Raw genomic sequence first — 15,996 nt, 5'->3', positions numbered from 1 at the left:
AAACACACACAGTCAGTTGTGATTTCAGGGGTTGAATCACATTTATGCACATGTATTGCTTGAATCCTTACTCTAATCTCGCAATTTGAGACACACACACACACACACACACACACACACACACATAGTAAATAATTGTACTTTTTGGGGACCTCAGTGTGTGTCCCCAAAGTTGAATGGGTCCCCATCAGTGTAGAAGAACAAGGACACACCCACACACCCACACTCATGTTTTCATGCCTTCAGGGGACATTTACTCCTTTATTTTCTGCCTCACCCTCCCTTGACTCTAAGCTCAGTCATAGCTTCTTCTTCTGTTTCTTTCTTAACTTTAACCTCATTCTGACCCTAAAACCTCCACATCTCATGACTTTTACTCTCAAATTTTAGAATTGTCCCCCTAATGTGAGGTAAATAAAGTCCTCGGATACTTTGCTTTGACTTACATTTATTTGTTTCATTAGTGGTGCTCTAAGAAATAGTAGGAAAGTATTAAACTGTCATGTTAATCCCCAGAAGCGACTCCGTTGAGAAAAAATACATTAAAGGTTTTGACTTTTTTAATATTCTGCATGAGTGATGAAGGATTGATAAACAGTTAATAGGCCTGACTCGGCCATGTTCATCCCACAGTGGGTCTGTGTCCCACAATGCACTGTGACAGCATTATGTATAATAGACAAGCTTGTCAACAATATGTGATTTATCACCCAGTAGCTTTTTACGACCCAGGAATATTCCACCAAACTCACATTTCCTGACTTTTTTGTTGTTGTTCTTTTATTTCTATTCAATTTTATGAGAACAAGTTTGTTCCATTGAGTTCAAATCCAACAGATATACAAAGGTTTGATTTATGGGACCCAAATTAGTAACGTTTACATTTCTGTTCAACAGAATCCAAAGACATATGTTGAAAACACACAACACAGACCAAAAAAATGTTACATTCAGTTTTGAACTTTTCAACAGATTTGATTGATGAAGTCCGTAACTTGTAATGAGTTTTTCTCCTTCAGTAGATAATAATATTCTAAATGTAAAAAAATATTCAAATGTTTTGATATTTAAAAAATCTCCCAAAACGTCCTGTTTCGTTTGTGGTGTAGATTCAGTGATTTTCCTCATGCGCGCACCCACATTTCAGCGCTGAAATATTTCTGTGTTTGTGTAAGAAGGAAGAGCGCAGCGAGCATGTAAACACCTGCATGTGTGTGCCTGTGAGCCTGAACACACTCATGCTGATCTGTGAGATTGACTCAGGTAGTCGGGGCGTGTCCTCTGGACGTGCGTGCGTGTGCGTTTAAGAGGCCGGGGCGAGGCGGAGGCGAGCGTTATTTCACACAGACTAAACATCAGGAATGTCAGATATGAACACACGCCGGCGCATCAGACGGGTCCTGGTCCGGACCCTGATTCTGTGGACTTTAGTGGGACTCTGCTCGGCTGGACACAGACACGAGGAGCGGGCGCAGCGACCCCGGCACCCCCGGCACCAGGGCAGGCACACCCAGAGGATAGAGTACCCCTCACCCAACGACGAGGCGGCCCAGCGGGCGGAGTACCCCTCACTGATAGACCGAGGCACCAAGTGGCTGCGCGACAACCTGTGGTTTAGCAGAGCACCCAGCGTTCAAACCCTTCCAAAGGTCGACACTGCAGCCAGTGCCCAGATTCAGGTAACACTCAAAACAAAACAAGACGTCAAGGTGTGAAGAACGCTTTCTCCACACCGAGCAAAGGGCGTGCTGCGGCGTTAATGGTTAATGAGGTTAAATTCAGCTTTATTTGCTGTGCAAAGTCTAAGAAAAAAAGCAGCGCTAAATTATATGAATGTTCTTTTATCGCTGCCCTCTGTGCGAGGGGAGGAAGTCCTCGATAACGTCCCATTGTGCTGAAAAGATAATGTGATTGTAGCTTCTGAATTTCAGGAATCATACTAGATTATATTTAAATTCAAAATTATCCCAACTCTGTTTTTTGTACTTTTTTTGGGGGGTACTGTAGGGCATTTAGATTTTGCTGTGTTTTTTTTTTTTTCTTGGGAATAACCTTTTCATCAATTGAGACACACACACACACACACACACACACACACACACACACACACACACACACACACACACACTTGTTTTGAAAGTTTTACATTTATTTACATTCATATGTTGCAAATTTGCTCATTTTTCAACCATCGGTGCTTCACATAGTTCTCTTACATAAATACGTGTTTGATTTCATTATTATGGGAACTTTATCTTGTTCGCATCCGTTCTGTTTTTACCTCATTGTTTGTCAGTCATTGTAACCTTTTAATAGATTTAAAAGTTCTCCAGAGGAAGGCCTGTATGAGCCGCAGTCTATTTAGTCTATCTGAGTCTCAATATCAGATAGTCTGTAGATAGGTACTGTGGCGACGCATCTTGTTTTTTTTTTTATTTGTGTGTATTTGTGCTATAATATCATAAAAATTCAGTCCATGTGGAGCATTTTAAGTAATCCGGGACATCTGTCAATCCTACTGCTCTGTCGTCAAACAGCATCGGATCACATTGAATTCTTCATCTTTATAAATCTCTGTTGTTGTCGGACTCCTGACAGACACATAGCTTATGGTAAAAAGTTAAAATACGGGGTACTCGCTATCAGGAATGGAAGTGCCTCAGCAGACCATGACTCCAGTCTGCGGCAGTGAATCTGCACCTGATATTTCCTAAAAGAAGCGTTGCAGTGAGAGGAACAGATCATCTGAATAATGTTGTATCTTTGCCTCTTCAGAGATGTGCTCCTGGTTACTACAGAGAGTCCAGCCTGGGCAGCTGTATTCCGTGCAAATGTAACGGGCTGGCGGACGAGTGCGAGGACCGGACGGGGAAGTGCCTGGTAAGAAACATCCATCTTCCACCTCCGAACCGTTGGAGAGACGATTCTGCTGAAATAACTTTTATCGCCCCAGTCTAACTGGATCAGAAGATCCAGGCCAGTCTGTGTCCTCGGTGTAATGAAAGACACGTCGTCTCTTTCAGGACTGCCAGTACAACTCGGCTGGGGACCAGTGCGAGCGCTGTAAAGACGGTTATTATGGGAACGCGGCTCAGAGGACGTGCAGAGTGTGCCCGTGTCCGTTCACCACGCCTGCAAACAGGTTGGTTCAAATAAAGAAAAAAAGAAGAAAAGCACAAACTCAAAGCGTTGTCAGGAAGATCTTTCTGCAGCACTGACATGAGATGTTTCTGCCTTCATTGCAGCTTTGCAGTCGGGTGCATGGACGTGTTTGGAGACGTTAAGTGTCTCTGCAAATCCGGCTACACTGGTGAACGATGTGAGAAGTGAGTTCCTCCGAGTGCAGTCTTCACACACTGCTGTTTCAGCTGTTGGTTTTTCCCTCCTGCAACTTCTTCAAGGCTCAAAGGCAATGTCTTCTTCAACCCCTCAAATATCGAATTGTCATCACAATTATTAGTATTAAGATTATAATTATATATTAATAATACTAATAGTAAATAAGGAATGTAGATTTTATAGTAATAACGTGTGATTGGTAATAGTTATAGAATTAGTAATCTATCGTCCGTATCTGTTGTTGTCAAAGGTGTAGTGGAGGCAACGCAACAATAAAATCCTTTTGACGTCTTCAGTAGAATCAAATACTCCAAAGATCCCAGCATAAACAGCGCCGCCACATGGCGAGCGGTGTCTCATGTCTTTCGCCACAGACAAAAGAGAGCAGTTGTGATGTGTATTGATTGGATAGCAAACCTCTTGTTTGCATGGATTATCAAACACTATGTTTACTTAGCCTAGTATGTAAACGAACGTTTGAATAGTTGAACGCTAAATTAACTGAAGTACCGAGCTTAACCAGCAGAGGACACAACCATAAAACGTATAATAGTACTCCTGAATAAAACATACGTTCCCACTTTCATCTCATGAAAAACAAAAAAAGCTAAAATGATTCATAAAAGATTATGAACAAACTGATTGTTTTTCAATGTGTATAAAATCAGTGTTGTATAAAAGATTTTTAGAATTGCTCCAAAAGTCTCAAGTATTTGCAAACATTTACAAGAGTGCCACCATGTGGATAGTTTAAAAAAAAACCCTGCGTCCTCTTCAAGCATGTACAAAGCAGCGATATCACAGTCATAAATCAAGTGTTGATTTTCTTCGAACGTCTCTGCTCTCAGCTGTGCTCCCGGTTACTACGGCGACCCGCTCACTCCAGGAGGAAGCTGCAAGCCCTGTAACTGTTTCGGCAACGGTAACAACTGTGACCGCAAGACTGGAGGTGAGATTCTCAAACAGGCAGAAATCGCCTTAAGTCAGTTTGATTATTTTATTTAATTTTTTTTTCCTCTTGTGTTTTTCTCCAGTTTGCAAGAGCACACTGGAGCCGGGGGACACAAACATAGACGATACCTGCAAAGGTGAGTCAAACACAAAAGCGAAAACTGTAAAGTGTGGCATGGTTTTCAGAGGGCAAAAAACAAACTTTTAATCTCTTTTGTATTGCAGAATGTGACAACTGTGCCCAGACGCTGCTGCAAGACCTGGAGAAGCTGGACGACGAGCTGGGAAGGATCAAGAGTCAGCTGGACAATGCAACCGCCAGCGCCTCGTCTCAGGAGAGGCTGAAGAAGCTGGAGAAGGCCGTGCAAGACACCAAGGTAACAAGTCACTGCGCTGTAACGCAGAGGCTGAAAATGCCTCTGAGGAGCTGAAAAAGCGACTGAAACCCACGACGGAGATCCAGCTGGGTCAGTCATCTCCACACAGCTGACATTTGGTTCTTGTTTCTCTTTTCTTTTGCAGACCCTTGTTAACAAATACGACTCCGCCATTAAAGGCCAAAAGTCAAAGGTCACTCAGCTGGAGGAGGACATGAACACGCTGGAGGACGACATCAACGCTGTCAAGAACAAGGTGGGAGTACCAACATTTTCAGTGTTTCAATGTTTCAGTGAGAATTTCGAACATGAGTTTTAATTTTTTTTTCTCCCCAATTTAGGCGGATAAGAAGGAAGCTGATGCCGACAAGGCTGTCAACGACATCGAAAAAACTCACAACAGAGCCAAAGATTTGGACTCGGAGATTCAAAAAATGCTCAAGAAAATCAAAGGTAGACAAAAACTTCATATCTTCAGGACATGATGAGCAAGTAAACTTGGATAGTGTTTTTCTTTGATCTTATTTTCAGCACAGCAGGACTCAGTATGAGTACACTCATACCATTAAACCCACTCAAACTGCAGTGTTTTATGTTTACACTAAAGCACAATACACTCATTTTGTTATATCTGAGTGTCTGTGAGATTTCAACTGGAAATTTTTCACTCCTCTCCACCTTTTTATTCATATTGTCAATATTCTATCCATTTCTAACGTTAAGCACTTTCTTTTTTTATAATTTTTTTGTATGTGTGTGAGGACCTGACCGCACAAAATCAATAATGCATAAAAACAGTGTTGCTGTTAATCATGAGTGCCGAGGTGGTGCATTTTCAATTTAGAGATGCAGACAACGCCACTTTGGGAGATTTTGCCCCAGGAAATAGTTGAATGCAGGGGATGTTAAAAAAAAAAAAAAAAACTAACAAAGGTCACACAGGTTCATGTTCACAATAGAAAGGGCCAAAGACATGATTACAAAAATAAAGGTCCATTTTATTGAACACATTTTTTAAAAGGAAATTTCCAGGAACCAGGACTAGGGCCTACCAGACAGCCAGCAAATAAAGAAAAAGCTCCACACACCACGTGGCACGGCACTGCAACGGAATAAAATCACCACCACCAAGCAATAGAGCATCTAACAAAAGAGAAAGCAAAAAAAAAAGGCAAATTAAAGAACAGGGATAAAAACGATAATTGAAAGTTTCCACAAATGAAGAACAGAAAGAAAAAATAAACTAAAAGCACAAAAAGACCAAGAATATCCAATACAAAAGGGTTAATCAGTTAAAAGCATAAAACAATTTCAGCCAGGATTAAGGGCTGATCACCGTCACAGAACAGGTGAAAACCACCGAGTCACAATCTGAGTGAGCAGCACAACCCACAGCCAGCCAAACGCACAACGTTTCTTTTTAGCGATGCAGGACTCTCATTACACGCTGAACATATCCAACCCAACATACAGAGTCACCCTGCAGCCTGGTGCTGTGCAAGCCACCACTGCTGAGTGAGAAAATCAGGACGGGTGTGACCCGGCAGCTAAATGCCCTCTCAGGGCTCCGCCCAGCAATCACCTCACTGTCAGCTGTGTGGGAGTGACAGCAGGAAGGACAGAGCAAAGCTCATCCCTGCTGCACATATATACATCCCTGGAGTGTCCCTGTAAAGATTGTAAATATTTGACTCTGCAATAAAGAATAATCAATATTTTCATTTCCTGCCTGTAATAATGAAGCACAAAAAACTACTTTGTATGCAATATATTGAAAATAATTCACATTTCCATTAATAAAACACAGAAATCTTTTCACATGAATTTGTCCAATAATTATTTTTAAAAATAAGTTCAAATTAAAAAAATTCAAACGTTATTGCTCAAAAAGCACAAATGATAGTTTTTCTGTGTGTTTTGAAGATCTCCTGGACCAGCTGCAGAATGAAGGCAACAGAGGTGATACTCCGAATGTAAACCTGGCCAAGCTGCTGGAGGACGCCAAGAAAATGGTGGATGAAATGGAGAAGAGGAACTTCACCCCTCAGAAGACAGCTGCGGAGAAAGAAAGAGATGAAGCCAAGAAACGTGTGTAGAAACTGTGCAAACCTGTCTGGAATCTGTCACCGAGCGCAACTCATGTAGGAAACTCAAACTATTGATCAGCCCAAAACTGTAACTTCTGCTCTCATCCTCCAGTGTTGGACGACATCAAGACGAAAATCACGACTCAGGCAGATCAAAACGGGGCTGCAGCTGAGAAGATCCGTAACCTCCTGAAGGATTACGACTCCAAGCTGAAGGACCTGGATAAAGCTCTGAAGGATGCAGCGGACTTGGTGAAAAAAGCCAACACGCAGAACGGACTGAACGGGCAGACTCTGGGAGATCTGCAGGTAATAAGCAATAGCTTCATTTTTCTTTTACACTAGCACATTAATGAGCAAAGCCTGATAACTGTAAAATATTGATCCGAACATTGACATGACAATTGAAACAGTGTACAAACTTTTTTTAAGTATGGTCCAGTGTCATCAGCATACAGCGGTGATTTATATTTGATGGTTAAAAATCAACTTGATGGAACAAAAGAAATGTAAAGCAAAAGGTGAGAACTAACATGAAGAGGAAAATAGTTGAGTTCTCACTCATGTCGTTCATTTCCTCACAACAGGACCGTATCGATGACATGAAAAAGGAGCGTAAGACGGTGGAGGATCAGATGAAGTTGGCTGAGGGCGAGCTGAAGAAAACAGAAGATTCGTTGAAAAAGCTCAAAGACGGTAAAACGGTACGTCTAGCCAACCTGCTTCTTTTCACCCCTCACATGTTTTCACATGTTTTCGGAGTTACACAATTACACATCTTATCTGCTCCTGACTCTCAATGAGCCAAAACTTTTGAAAACCTTCCAGAGAAATGGTTCAATCACGCTTTCAGGTCCAAACATGCCGTTTCTCTCAGATTACGATCAAATTGAATGAGGTCGACTCTCCTGCTGTCCGGGCTCACCTGTCGTTTTCCTCTGCAGGAGTACGAGCAGCTGGCGGCACAGCTGGACGGCGCCAAGACCGATCTGACCAAGAAAGTCAACGACATTTCCAAGGCCGCCGGCATGAACAACGTCGTGGAGGCCGCCGAAGACCACGCTAACAACCTGGAGAATCTCGCCAAGGAGTTGGAGGAGTACGTTCACAACTGATGTTGTGGAATTTGTGTTCGTGACCACGATTTTTTTTTTTTATTGGCTGGGATCAGATCTTTCCTGCATTCTAAGTTGGATAAAGTGGTATAAAAGATGGATTAAGGTGTCTAAGTTGGCTTACTCGAGAAATATTTCTACTCGTGTGATGGAGTCTTTCTAAAATACAAAGTTTATTACCAGGAATCGTTAAAGAGTGACGAACAGTCATCTCATTCACAGGCATTTGAAAGAGGAAACAATTTAGAATTACAATGTGAATAGCTGAGTTGTAAATAATTATGAAATGCAACCTGTTTTAAATGTATTTTACCCATTTTCACCCTTTGTAAGACTTGAAGCAAAACATTTAATTTAATAGAGAAAAAGTGATTGGTGATACTCTGGTCAAAAACACTGATACATTTTTATATTATATTATATATAATGTTATATTTATAACATTTATTTATCCTCTGGCACAGCAGGGTGAAAACAGTTCAGTTCTTAAGTTTGGAAAACTAGGAGAAATTTAAGAAAAAGCTCACTCTTGGTCAGCTTTTAGTGATGTTTGTCCAAATTTCCTGTTTTATTTTCGTCTGGTTTTATGTTTCAGTACCGTGAAGAGTGCAAGCGACCGCCCGGAGGTGCGCAACGCAAAAGACGCCATCGACGCCTACAAGAACATCACAGATGCCATCAATGCCGCCGACGCAGCCGCCAAGGAGGCCAAAAAGGCAGCAGACGAGGCTTTTAATGTGAGTCACAGGCAGGATGATAGAAAACACACACACACACCTGCAAGCAACTGATTTTTTTTTTCTCTTCATGGCGTATTTTTTGATAGGTATGGCTTATAGTTCAGAAAATACATTATTTACAACATATATGAACATAATATGATACCAGGTTTCAAGAATAGCTACATTTGATAGTATTAGTATGTAATAGTAGTTGATTGATTGAACTCTATTTATATTGGATTCAGTTTGATCGAATGTGTTTTTCTCTTTGTAGAACGTTAAAAAGCAGAAGCTTCCCGAAAGAGCGCAACAGATGAAAGAAGGAGCGAATGAACTTTTGAAGGAAGCTCAGGATGCACAGAAAGACCTTCAGGGTATTCAGCCGTCCTCCCGTGACCGGAGACAAATGAACACGTCCTGTGCTGATTCTTGATTTTCCGTCGACAGGCCCGTCCAGCGAGCTTTCAGACCTGCTGAAGCGCCTGGCAGACGCAGACAACAAGAAGAATTCTCTGGAGGACAGCCTCCAGGACACCGTCAATCAGCTCAATAACATCAAGCCAGGTGGATTGGAGCAGCCGAGGCACCACCTTCTGTCTGTACGAGTCACGATCCAGCATTCATGTAACTCCTTTTTCCTCACAGCGGCTGACATAGGCAACATGATCGATGAGGCCAAGAGAAAAGCGGCAGCAGCCAACGACACAGCCTTCGACACCATGGGCCGACTCGACGAAATCAAAAAGGAGCTCGACAAGATCAAACTCTCGCCCTCGGGTTCCGACCTTGGGGGGGTTTTAGATGACGTGGACCGATCAGGTGAGATTCAGAAACAGCGCATTAGTAGTCAGTCAGTTTGATAACAATAATTTCACGATAGTCTCTAGCGTTGTTGACTTTTTCTTTACTTGTCCGTCAGAGCTTGTACTGTTCATAGAGCGCTAAGCCAGCGGTGGACACCACTGGATGGCTTATACTGTATTTTTCCTCATACCTTTTCATAACCAAGGAGCTTTGCACATTATCATTGCTTTTCTTTGCTCAATCTGTCTTCTGCCTCCAGTGAAGAACTTGTGGAAAACCATCCCATCTCTGAGCGATAAGATCTCGCAGGTGGAGGACCTGACCACATCGTTCACACCAATCACCAACATCTCCAACCACATCAACAAGATCAAGGACCTCATCGAACAGGCCAGAGACGCAGCCAACAAGGTGAGCACAGCTGCGTCTCCTCACCCATGTAACCCCCTCCAAACCAGCCGGCGTCTCACGCTAACCATGGTCCTCTTCGCTTGTCCTCCCTCCAGATCGTGATCCCTATGAATTTCGCCGGCGACGGCCACGTGGAGCTCCGTCCACCCAAGAATCTGGACGATCTGAAGGCCTACACCGCCTTGTCCCTGTCCCTGCAGAGGCCCGAGGGCCGGGGAGACGGCAAGCGCAGGCGCAGACAGGCCAGAGAGAAAGAGGACCTGTTCGTGATGTATCTGGGCCACAGAGATGTGAGTAAACCCAAACCCAGACTTCCCCGCAGACAAGTCTACAATGAAATGATGTGAGGGAGTAATAAACCATTTCCTCGCAGTCCTCTAAGAACTACATCGGCATGGCTTTAAGGAACAACATCCTGTTCGGCTTCTACAAGCTCAACGGAGTCGAGTACGAGATGCAAAGTGGCTACATCTCCAAATCTGCTTCCGAGCCTGCCAAGTTCGACAGAGTGGACCTCCGCAGGTAACCCGAGGCCTCAAATCTGCGGCACGATCAGATCTAGTCATCCCAACTCGTTACAATCTCTGTGAATGATGACTCATTCCCTCTGTGTCTGCTGTAGAATTTACCAGGATGCACAGATGAGTCTGACGAAAGACATAACCTCCACCAAACCCGGGGAACCCATCATTAGAAACAAGCAGGGCGAGGAGAGTAAGAACCTGCTGGACCTCAACCCCAGTGATGTGGTTTTCTACGTTGGAGGCTACCCCGACGACTTCACTGTGAGCAGCAAAAGCAGATGAAGAAGTAAATGCTCTGCGGCGGTTTCTCCTCTCGAGCGTCTCTCAGACTGTTTCTGTGCTCTCCCTCCTCTCAGCCACCTCCTTCTCTCCAGTACCCCAAATACAAGGGCTGCATGGAGTTCTCCTCCTTCAATGACAAAGTCATCAGTCTCTACAACTTCCAGAAGGCAGTGAATATTAACAGAGAGACTCCGTGTAAGAGGTACGAAAGAACGATGACTGTCAGAGTGGCAGTTCATCCTCAGTGATTTAAGACTTCCTCAGTTTTTATGGATGGATGGATTAAAAGGTGCTAGACAGAAGAGAAAATGAAGACATGGATAGAATAATTGGCTTGCTGTGATTAAACAAAGGAAACTGAAATTGATATGAATTTTAACGGATTCATTCTGCTAAGTAATAGCAAAACACAGTGTGAATGAGTCTCGTTGAAGAGTGTTTGTCTTCGCTGTAATGTTTCCCGGTGTGTTCAGGTATGTTCCTCCGGAAGATACGCACTTCTACGAAGGCACTGGATTTGGAAAAGTGATCGTTGATAAATTCTTGTCGACGCTCTTCATCGAAATGACCATCAATTCTCGCTCAGAAAATGGCCTGCTCCTGTACATTGCTGGCAAGGTAGCCCGTTGCTCATCCCATATGACTAATTGTTCCGGATTCTTCAGTATTATCTGGTAAAAACCTGATGACTCTCATTCCTTCTTGGTTGCAGGACAAATACTTCACTTTGACCACAGAGAAGGGCGTCATTTACATCCGTAGCAACGTGATCAGCACACCGGCTACAGAGAACAAGAAACTACTCCCTGTAAGACGCTTTTGTTGTCTTTTTGTTCTTAATCAGATTTTAACCAAAACGTGCCTCCATGAAGCAGTTTCTGCTCTCCTTTTCCCACAGACGTCAAAACCGATCGATATCCAGGTCATCATAATCCCCAAAGGAGACGTTTTAGTGCGTGTGGACGGTCAGCTTGCTGCCAAAGCTACAGCTCAATTCAAATTAGACGAATTCAAAGAGTTCTACACTGGCGGAGCACCACAAGAGTTGAGGGAAAGGTATCTGAACCATCACCAGCCCATGTGCGTTCAATGCAGTTGGCAATATTTTGACTTTGGTCGCCTTCCTGCAGGTATAACATCACCATTCAGCCGTTCAAAGGATGCTTGAGGAATCTGAAGCTACATAAATCCTTTAAGCTTGTTGATGAGCCAGTGGGCATCAGCAAAGGTTGCCCCAAGGAATCTCTGGTATGACTTTAGCATTTGTTTTTGAATCCCAAACTGCAATTCTTGATCTTCAAGACCATATTTGTTGGGTATTTGTGGATTTGACAAAGTGGCAAACTGCACAACCACACACTCTCTGAGGGGCTTTAATTTTAGCTTTAAGTGTGGAAATGTGCATGGTTTGAATGCGTATGTTCTTGCTTCGCTTCTGCAGGTTCCTCGTAAAGCAGAGTTCGCCCTCGGCAGCTCGCTCTCTTCTGCACTTACAGGCTTCAGTCTGGAAAATGACGTGACCGTTTCCATCGGGTTTAAGAGCACGGAGAAGGAGGGGCTCATCCTGCAGGACAAGAAACTGGTCAGACTCCACTCTCCACCTGTTTTTAGCGTCTCGCTGTTTCGACGGTGGGCCCATCTGACTTTAATCTTTGTTTCTTTTGATTTGACAGGCTAACGGGGTCAGCCTGGAAATAGACAACGGCTATGTGATCGCCGTCTTTAACGACAAGGCGTTTAAATCCAACAAGCAGTACCACGATGGCGTGTGGCATTACGTAACTGTCAGAAGACGAGCCGGAAAGTAAGAAAGAAAATTACATCTTAAGTGTCTTATGTTTCGTTATTGCTGTCTGGACTTTTAGTGTAACGCACATTTCTTTGGAGTTTGTTTGGTCTTCATTATGACTTAAGTTTGGCTTACAAGAAAAGAAGAATTTATGTAAGAATTTGAACGTTTTATTCATAATACAGAAATTAAATCCAGCAGAAACCGCAGAGAAACACTGTTTCCACGTCAAGGTTTTCTTTAACTTGTGAGAAGAGACTTTTTGAATCCCCCCGTGACTTTTCCTCCAGGGTGGAGATGCTGATCGACGATGAGGACAGCGGTCAGGAGCAGCCGGACGCCGTCAACATCCCGGACACTTCTGGCGTTGTTTACCTGGGAGACGAGAAGTTCAAAGGCTGCCTCTCCAACTTCTACACCAGACGGTACGGCGTCCTGCTCCTCCTCCACCTCCTGGCATGTGCTTTAAGTTCACGTGTGTCTTCAATCTCCTCGCAGACCAAACAGCCTGTACAAAGCTGAAGACTTGAGCGAATTCACGGCTTCCGGCGACGTCCTGCTGGACACCTGCACGCCCGACACCCTCGCTCAGCTCATGATGGACCGCCAGTCCAAGAAGGTGATTTCACTGCACACGCACACAACCCTCACAAAGCACGACAAACTAACAAACAGGATGTCCTAATGCAACTTTCTTACGTCTGCAGTGAAAGGTTTAGCTTTTAAATCTAATTACAAGTTAGACAAGTTGTGCAAAATACATTGAAAACAAAAAGGGGAAAAAAAAAAAAAATCAGTTTGAGTATTATGGATGAAGAGAACTATTGTTGTAACTATGCAAGATTTGGTTTAGTTTTATTTGAACGAACTTAATTTATCTTCAAAGTCTTTTTCTGAGATTAATAAAATGCTGTCCATGTCTTATCCTGGAAATATGTATAAGATGTCTGCAATAGTTTTAAATTCAGTTTTACTTATGTATTTTTGTTAGATCATAATTTTTTATGTTATTGATTTTTAAGTCTCTTACCGGGAAAAGGTTTTCCCCTCACCACACACATCAGTGCTGTCTCTTTTTAATCATAATTTCAGTCCGTGTATTATTTTTTGGTGCTTTTAAATCATGATTTCGGGATATTTCATGATAAAACGGTCAAAGCTAACTCGCTAGCCTCTGACTTGCTGCAGATGGCTTGAGTTCTCTCTCTTGACGTAAGTGAAAACGGACTCGTTCGTCTTTTTTCTCTTCTTCTGATTTGACTTTTTGCCATCGTTTTCATGATGTCTTGCTGCCTCATTTCCAGAGATGAAGAAGAAGGAGTCCTAAGACGCTGCCGATGGCGACAACAACAACAACAACAGTCTAACACTGACTCCAAAAAGCGGCCCACAGCTTACGCACAACCTCACTCACCTGCAGTGTTCTTCAATAAAAGAAACAAACATGCATGGACGCTTCAGTAACCACAACATTGACTAAATGTGTTGTTTTTTGTGGGTTCTATTTAAGTTCAATAACCACAATCCTGTGAATAACAACCTTGAAATTATTCCATGTCTCTTCTCTTTCTTTCACGTAACCCCCTTTAACAGTCACCCACAAGCACGACTCCCTCCTAAAACACACCCGTCAAGGCAACGGCTTCGCTTTTCGACGTTAAGGGTTAGGACTTTAAAACACAATAAAGGAGCTGAAAACGAGCTTCGGTGTCCGTCATCGTGTTGTCTGAATCTGAATCTTTAAATTCTACGTATCTCACAGTCCTTTAACACATTCCTGTCAGGACTTGGAGCCCCTCAGAGCTCCAAGATCACTTTATATTCATGCACGCAATCACCGTGTTTTCCAGACTATAAGTCGCACTTTTCCAAAAAAAATCCACCATGAAGAGGAAAAAACTTTTTGAAAGACTTTTGTTGTCCATGTCCCGATGTAAGTGTTGATCATCGTGATTCAGCTGCTGTTCCAGAACCTTCTCTAAGATTGTTTTTCTGCATTTAGTCCTCAATTAGTTGTTGTGAAATTGGTTTCTTTTTCTCAGTGACAGTTTCTCTGTTTTTCTTTAGTCCCTCACAAGTTTCTCTCACACTCTAAACTTTTCTGCTGCCCTATTTCTGTTTTCTGCTTTTACTTTAAATTCTGCTGTAGACATCTTTCTAATCAGTCATTTTTCTTGCTCTCTCAGTAAAATCCAGTAGTAATGGAGGTTTTTATTTTGTGGTGCTGCAGCAGCTTTCTGAGCTTATAGATGGTATTTTCATATATTAGTACATTTTTAATCATAACCCAAAGAAACAAACAAACAAAAAAAATGGTGTGACTTCTAGTCTGGGAAATACGGTACTGACACTTTGACCTTTTAGTGAAGTCCTCGTGTCTCAGGTTGAAGATTTTAGAATAAATAAAGCTTCGACTCCGACAGTGATCTCTACAAGCCTGCTGGAAGTTATTTTCCTCGTCAATAGCATGAACAAATCAACACCTCTTTTAATCTTTTTTCATCTCTGCATGCTCGTCATCACCATAAAACTCACCTAACATAGTTTTCACTTCGAGGAAATCGATCCTCGGTGACCTATGATCCCCGACATATCATCTCTGTTGTTTTATGAGTTCACAGAAGTGCAAACAACATCGACTCAAAGGGCCTCACACACATAACGTTTAGGACATTATGACCACGCCCTGTGACAGAATATTTGATTAAAATAGAAAAAAATTGAAGTATAAGAGGTTATTTATTAAATGCCAGCAGCAAAAATCTTTTTTTTTTCTTTTCAAACTACACTGTAATGTCATTTTTTTCACTTGTATCACAGCACGTGAAAAGAAATCAAGAGATTATTTAATCATAGTAGATCAGGATTCATATGAATTAATCAATAAATAGATAAGCATAAAGTGCAAAACCCATTTGGAGCATGTGCCAGACTATTCCCACGTGGGATATTCAAAGACTTCATGTACTTACGCTTTATGTTTTATTCATTTTTCATTTAAAATCCAGACGGCCTGTGAAATATTATGCAAGCCGTTTATTAAATCATGATTCCCAGTATTTCATTATGATTAATTTTATAAATTTGACTCAGAGGCTAAATGTGCCTTAAAATTTAGTATTGAAAAGATGTAGTTGAGACGCTTTAGATGCTTTTCAATTTATTTATTTATTTATTTTTTTTGCAGGTTAGGATTTTTTTATGAATTTCAAGACACACCCAATTAACCATTCAACAGTCATTATTTATTTATTTATTTATTTATATTTGCAATAAAATCTAGGAATTTGGACCTTTTAATAGATTGTATGCACATGGATTACAGATGTTACTGTAATTAAAGACTGAGAAAAAAAAAATAACGCACATTTCAACTGCAGTGGACTATGACTACACACATTTCTCATATATTTTTATTTTTAAGATGCAACAACATGGTAAAGTTGACAGTCTCATTCCATTCATACTCTGGAGTTAATGAGTGTGGCACAAAAGGCAAAGGATGAACGCCATCAGTCATTTGTAGAGTTCTTGTAGGGATAAGCTGTGGATCTGTTACACTCTCGAAGCGTGTTTTTACTGTGTGCAGTTTTTC

General features: G+C 42.1%; 1 protein-coding gene across 3 annotated transcripts in view; it reads left to right on the top strand.

The window, feature by feature from the left end:
* LOC115405053 (laminin subunit alpha-3-like) overlaps nt 1–13,952 on the top strand; it is a 58,025-nt gene extending 44,073 nt beyond the window's left edge. For all 3 annotated transcript variants that reach the window (XM_030114481.1, XM_030114480.1, XM_030114478.1), the window contains 30 exons: nt 2,776–2,880; nt 3,024–3,142; nt 3,246–3,326; nt 4,188–4,288; nt 4,374–4,427; nt 4,516–4,667; nt 4,813–4,923; nt 5,009–5,120; nt 6,591–6,755; nt 6,867–7,063; nt 7,342–7,458; nt 7,699–7,853; nt 8,465–8,606; nt 8,866–8,965; nt 9,039–9,155; nt 9,237–9,410; nt 9,655–9,806; nt 9,902–10,096; nt 10,180–10,328; nt 10,429–10,591; nt 10,687–10,814; nt 11,086–11,230; nt 11,325–11,420; nt 11,511–11,668; nt 11,743–11,860; nt 12,054–12,194; nt 12,286–12,416; nt 12,692–12,826; nt 12,900–13,020; nt 13,706–13,952. In XM_030114481.1, coding sequence (XP_029970341.1) covers nt 2,776–2,880; nt 3,024–3,142; nt 3,246–3,326; nt 4,188–4,288; nt 4,374–4,427; nt 4,516–4,667; nt 4,813–4,923; nt 5,009–5,120; nt 6,591–6,755; nt 6,867–7,063; nt 7,342–7,458; nt 7,699–7,853; nt 8,465–8,606; nt 8,866–8,965; nt 9,039–9,155; nt 9,237–9,410; nt 9,655–9,806; nt 9,902–10,096; nt 10,180–10,328; nt 10,429–10,591; nt 10,687–10,814; nt 11,086–11,230; nt 11,325–11,420; nt 11,511–11,668; nt 11,743–11,860; nt 12,054–12,194; nt 12,286–12,416; nt 12,692–12,826; nt 12,900–13,020; nt 13,706–13,711 — 3,840 coding nt within the window. In that variant the 3' untranslated portion in view covers nt 13,712–13,952. The remainder of the gene's footprint in view (nt 1–2,775; nt 2,881–3,023; nt 3,143–3,245; nt 3,327–4,187; nt 4,289–4,373; nt 4,428–4,515; nt 4,668–4,812; nt 4,924–5,008; nt 5,121–6,590; nt 6,756–6,866; nt 7,064–7,341; nt 7,459–7,698; nt 7,854–8,464; nt 8,607–8,865; nt 8,966–9,038; nt 9,156–9,236; nt 9,411–9,654; nt 9,807–9,901; nt 10,097–10,179; nt 10,329–10,428; nt 10,592–10,686; nt 10,815–11,085; nt 11,231–11,324; nt 11,421–11,510; nt 11,669–11,742; nt 11,861–12,053; nt 12,195–12,285; nt 12,417–12,691; nt 12,827–12,899; nt 13,021–13,705) is intronic.
* Nucleotides 13,953–15,996: the final 2,044 nt, after the last annotated feature.

The sequence above is a fragment of the Salarias fasciatus genome, chromosome 18 (genome assembly GCF_902148845.1).
Source record: "Salarias fasciatus chromosome 18, fSalaFa1.1, whole genome shotgun sequence".
Lineage (NCBI taxonomy): Eukaryota > Metazoa > Chordata > Actinopteri > Blenniiformes > Blenniidae > Salarias > Salarias fasciatus.
The sequence above is the reverse complement of the archived record's forward strand: the minus strand, read 5'-3'. Positions and strand labels throughout refer to the sequence as shown.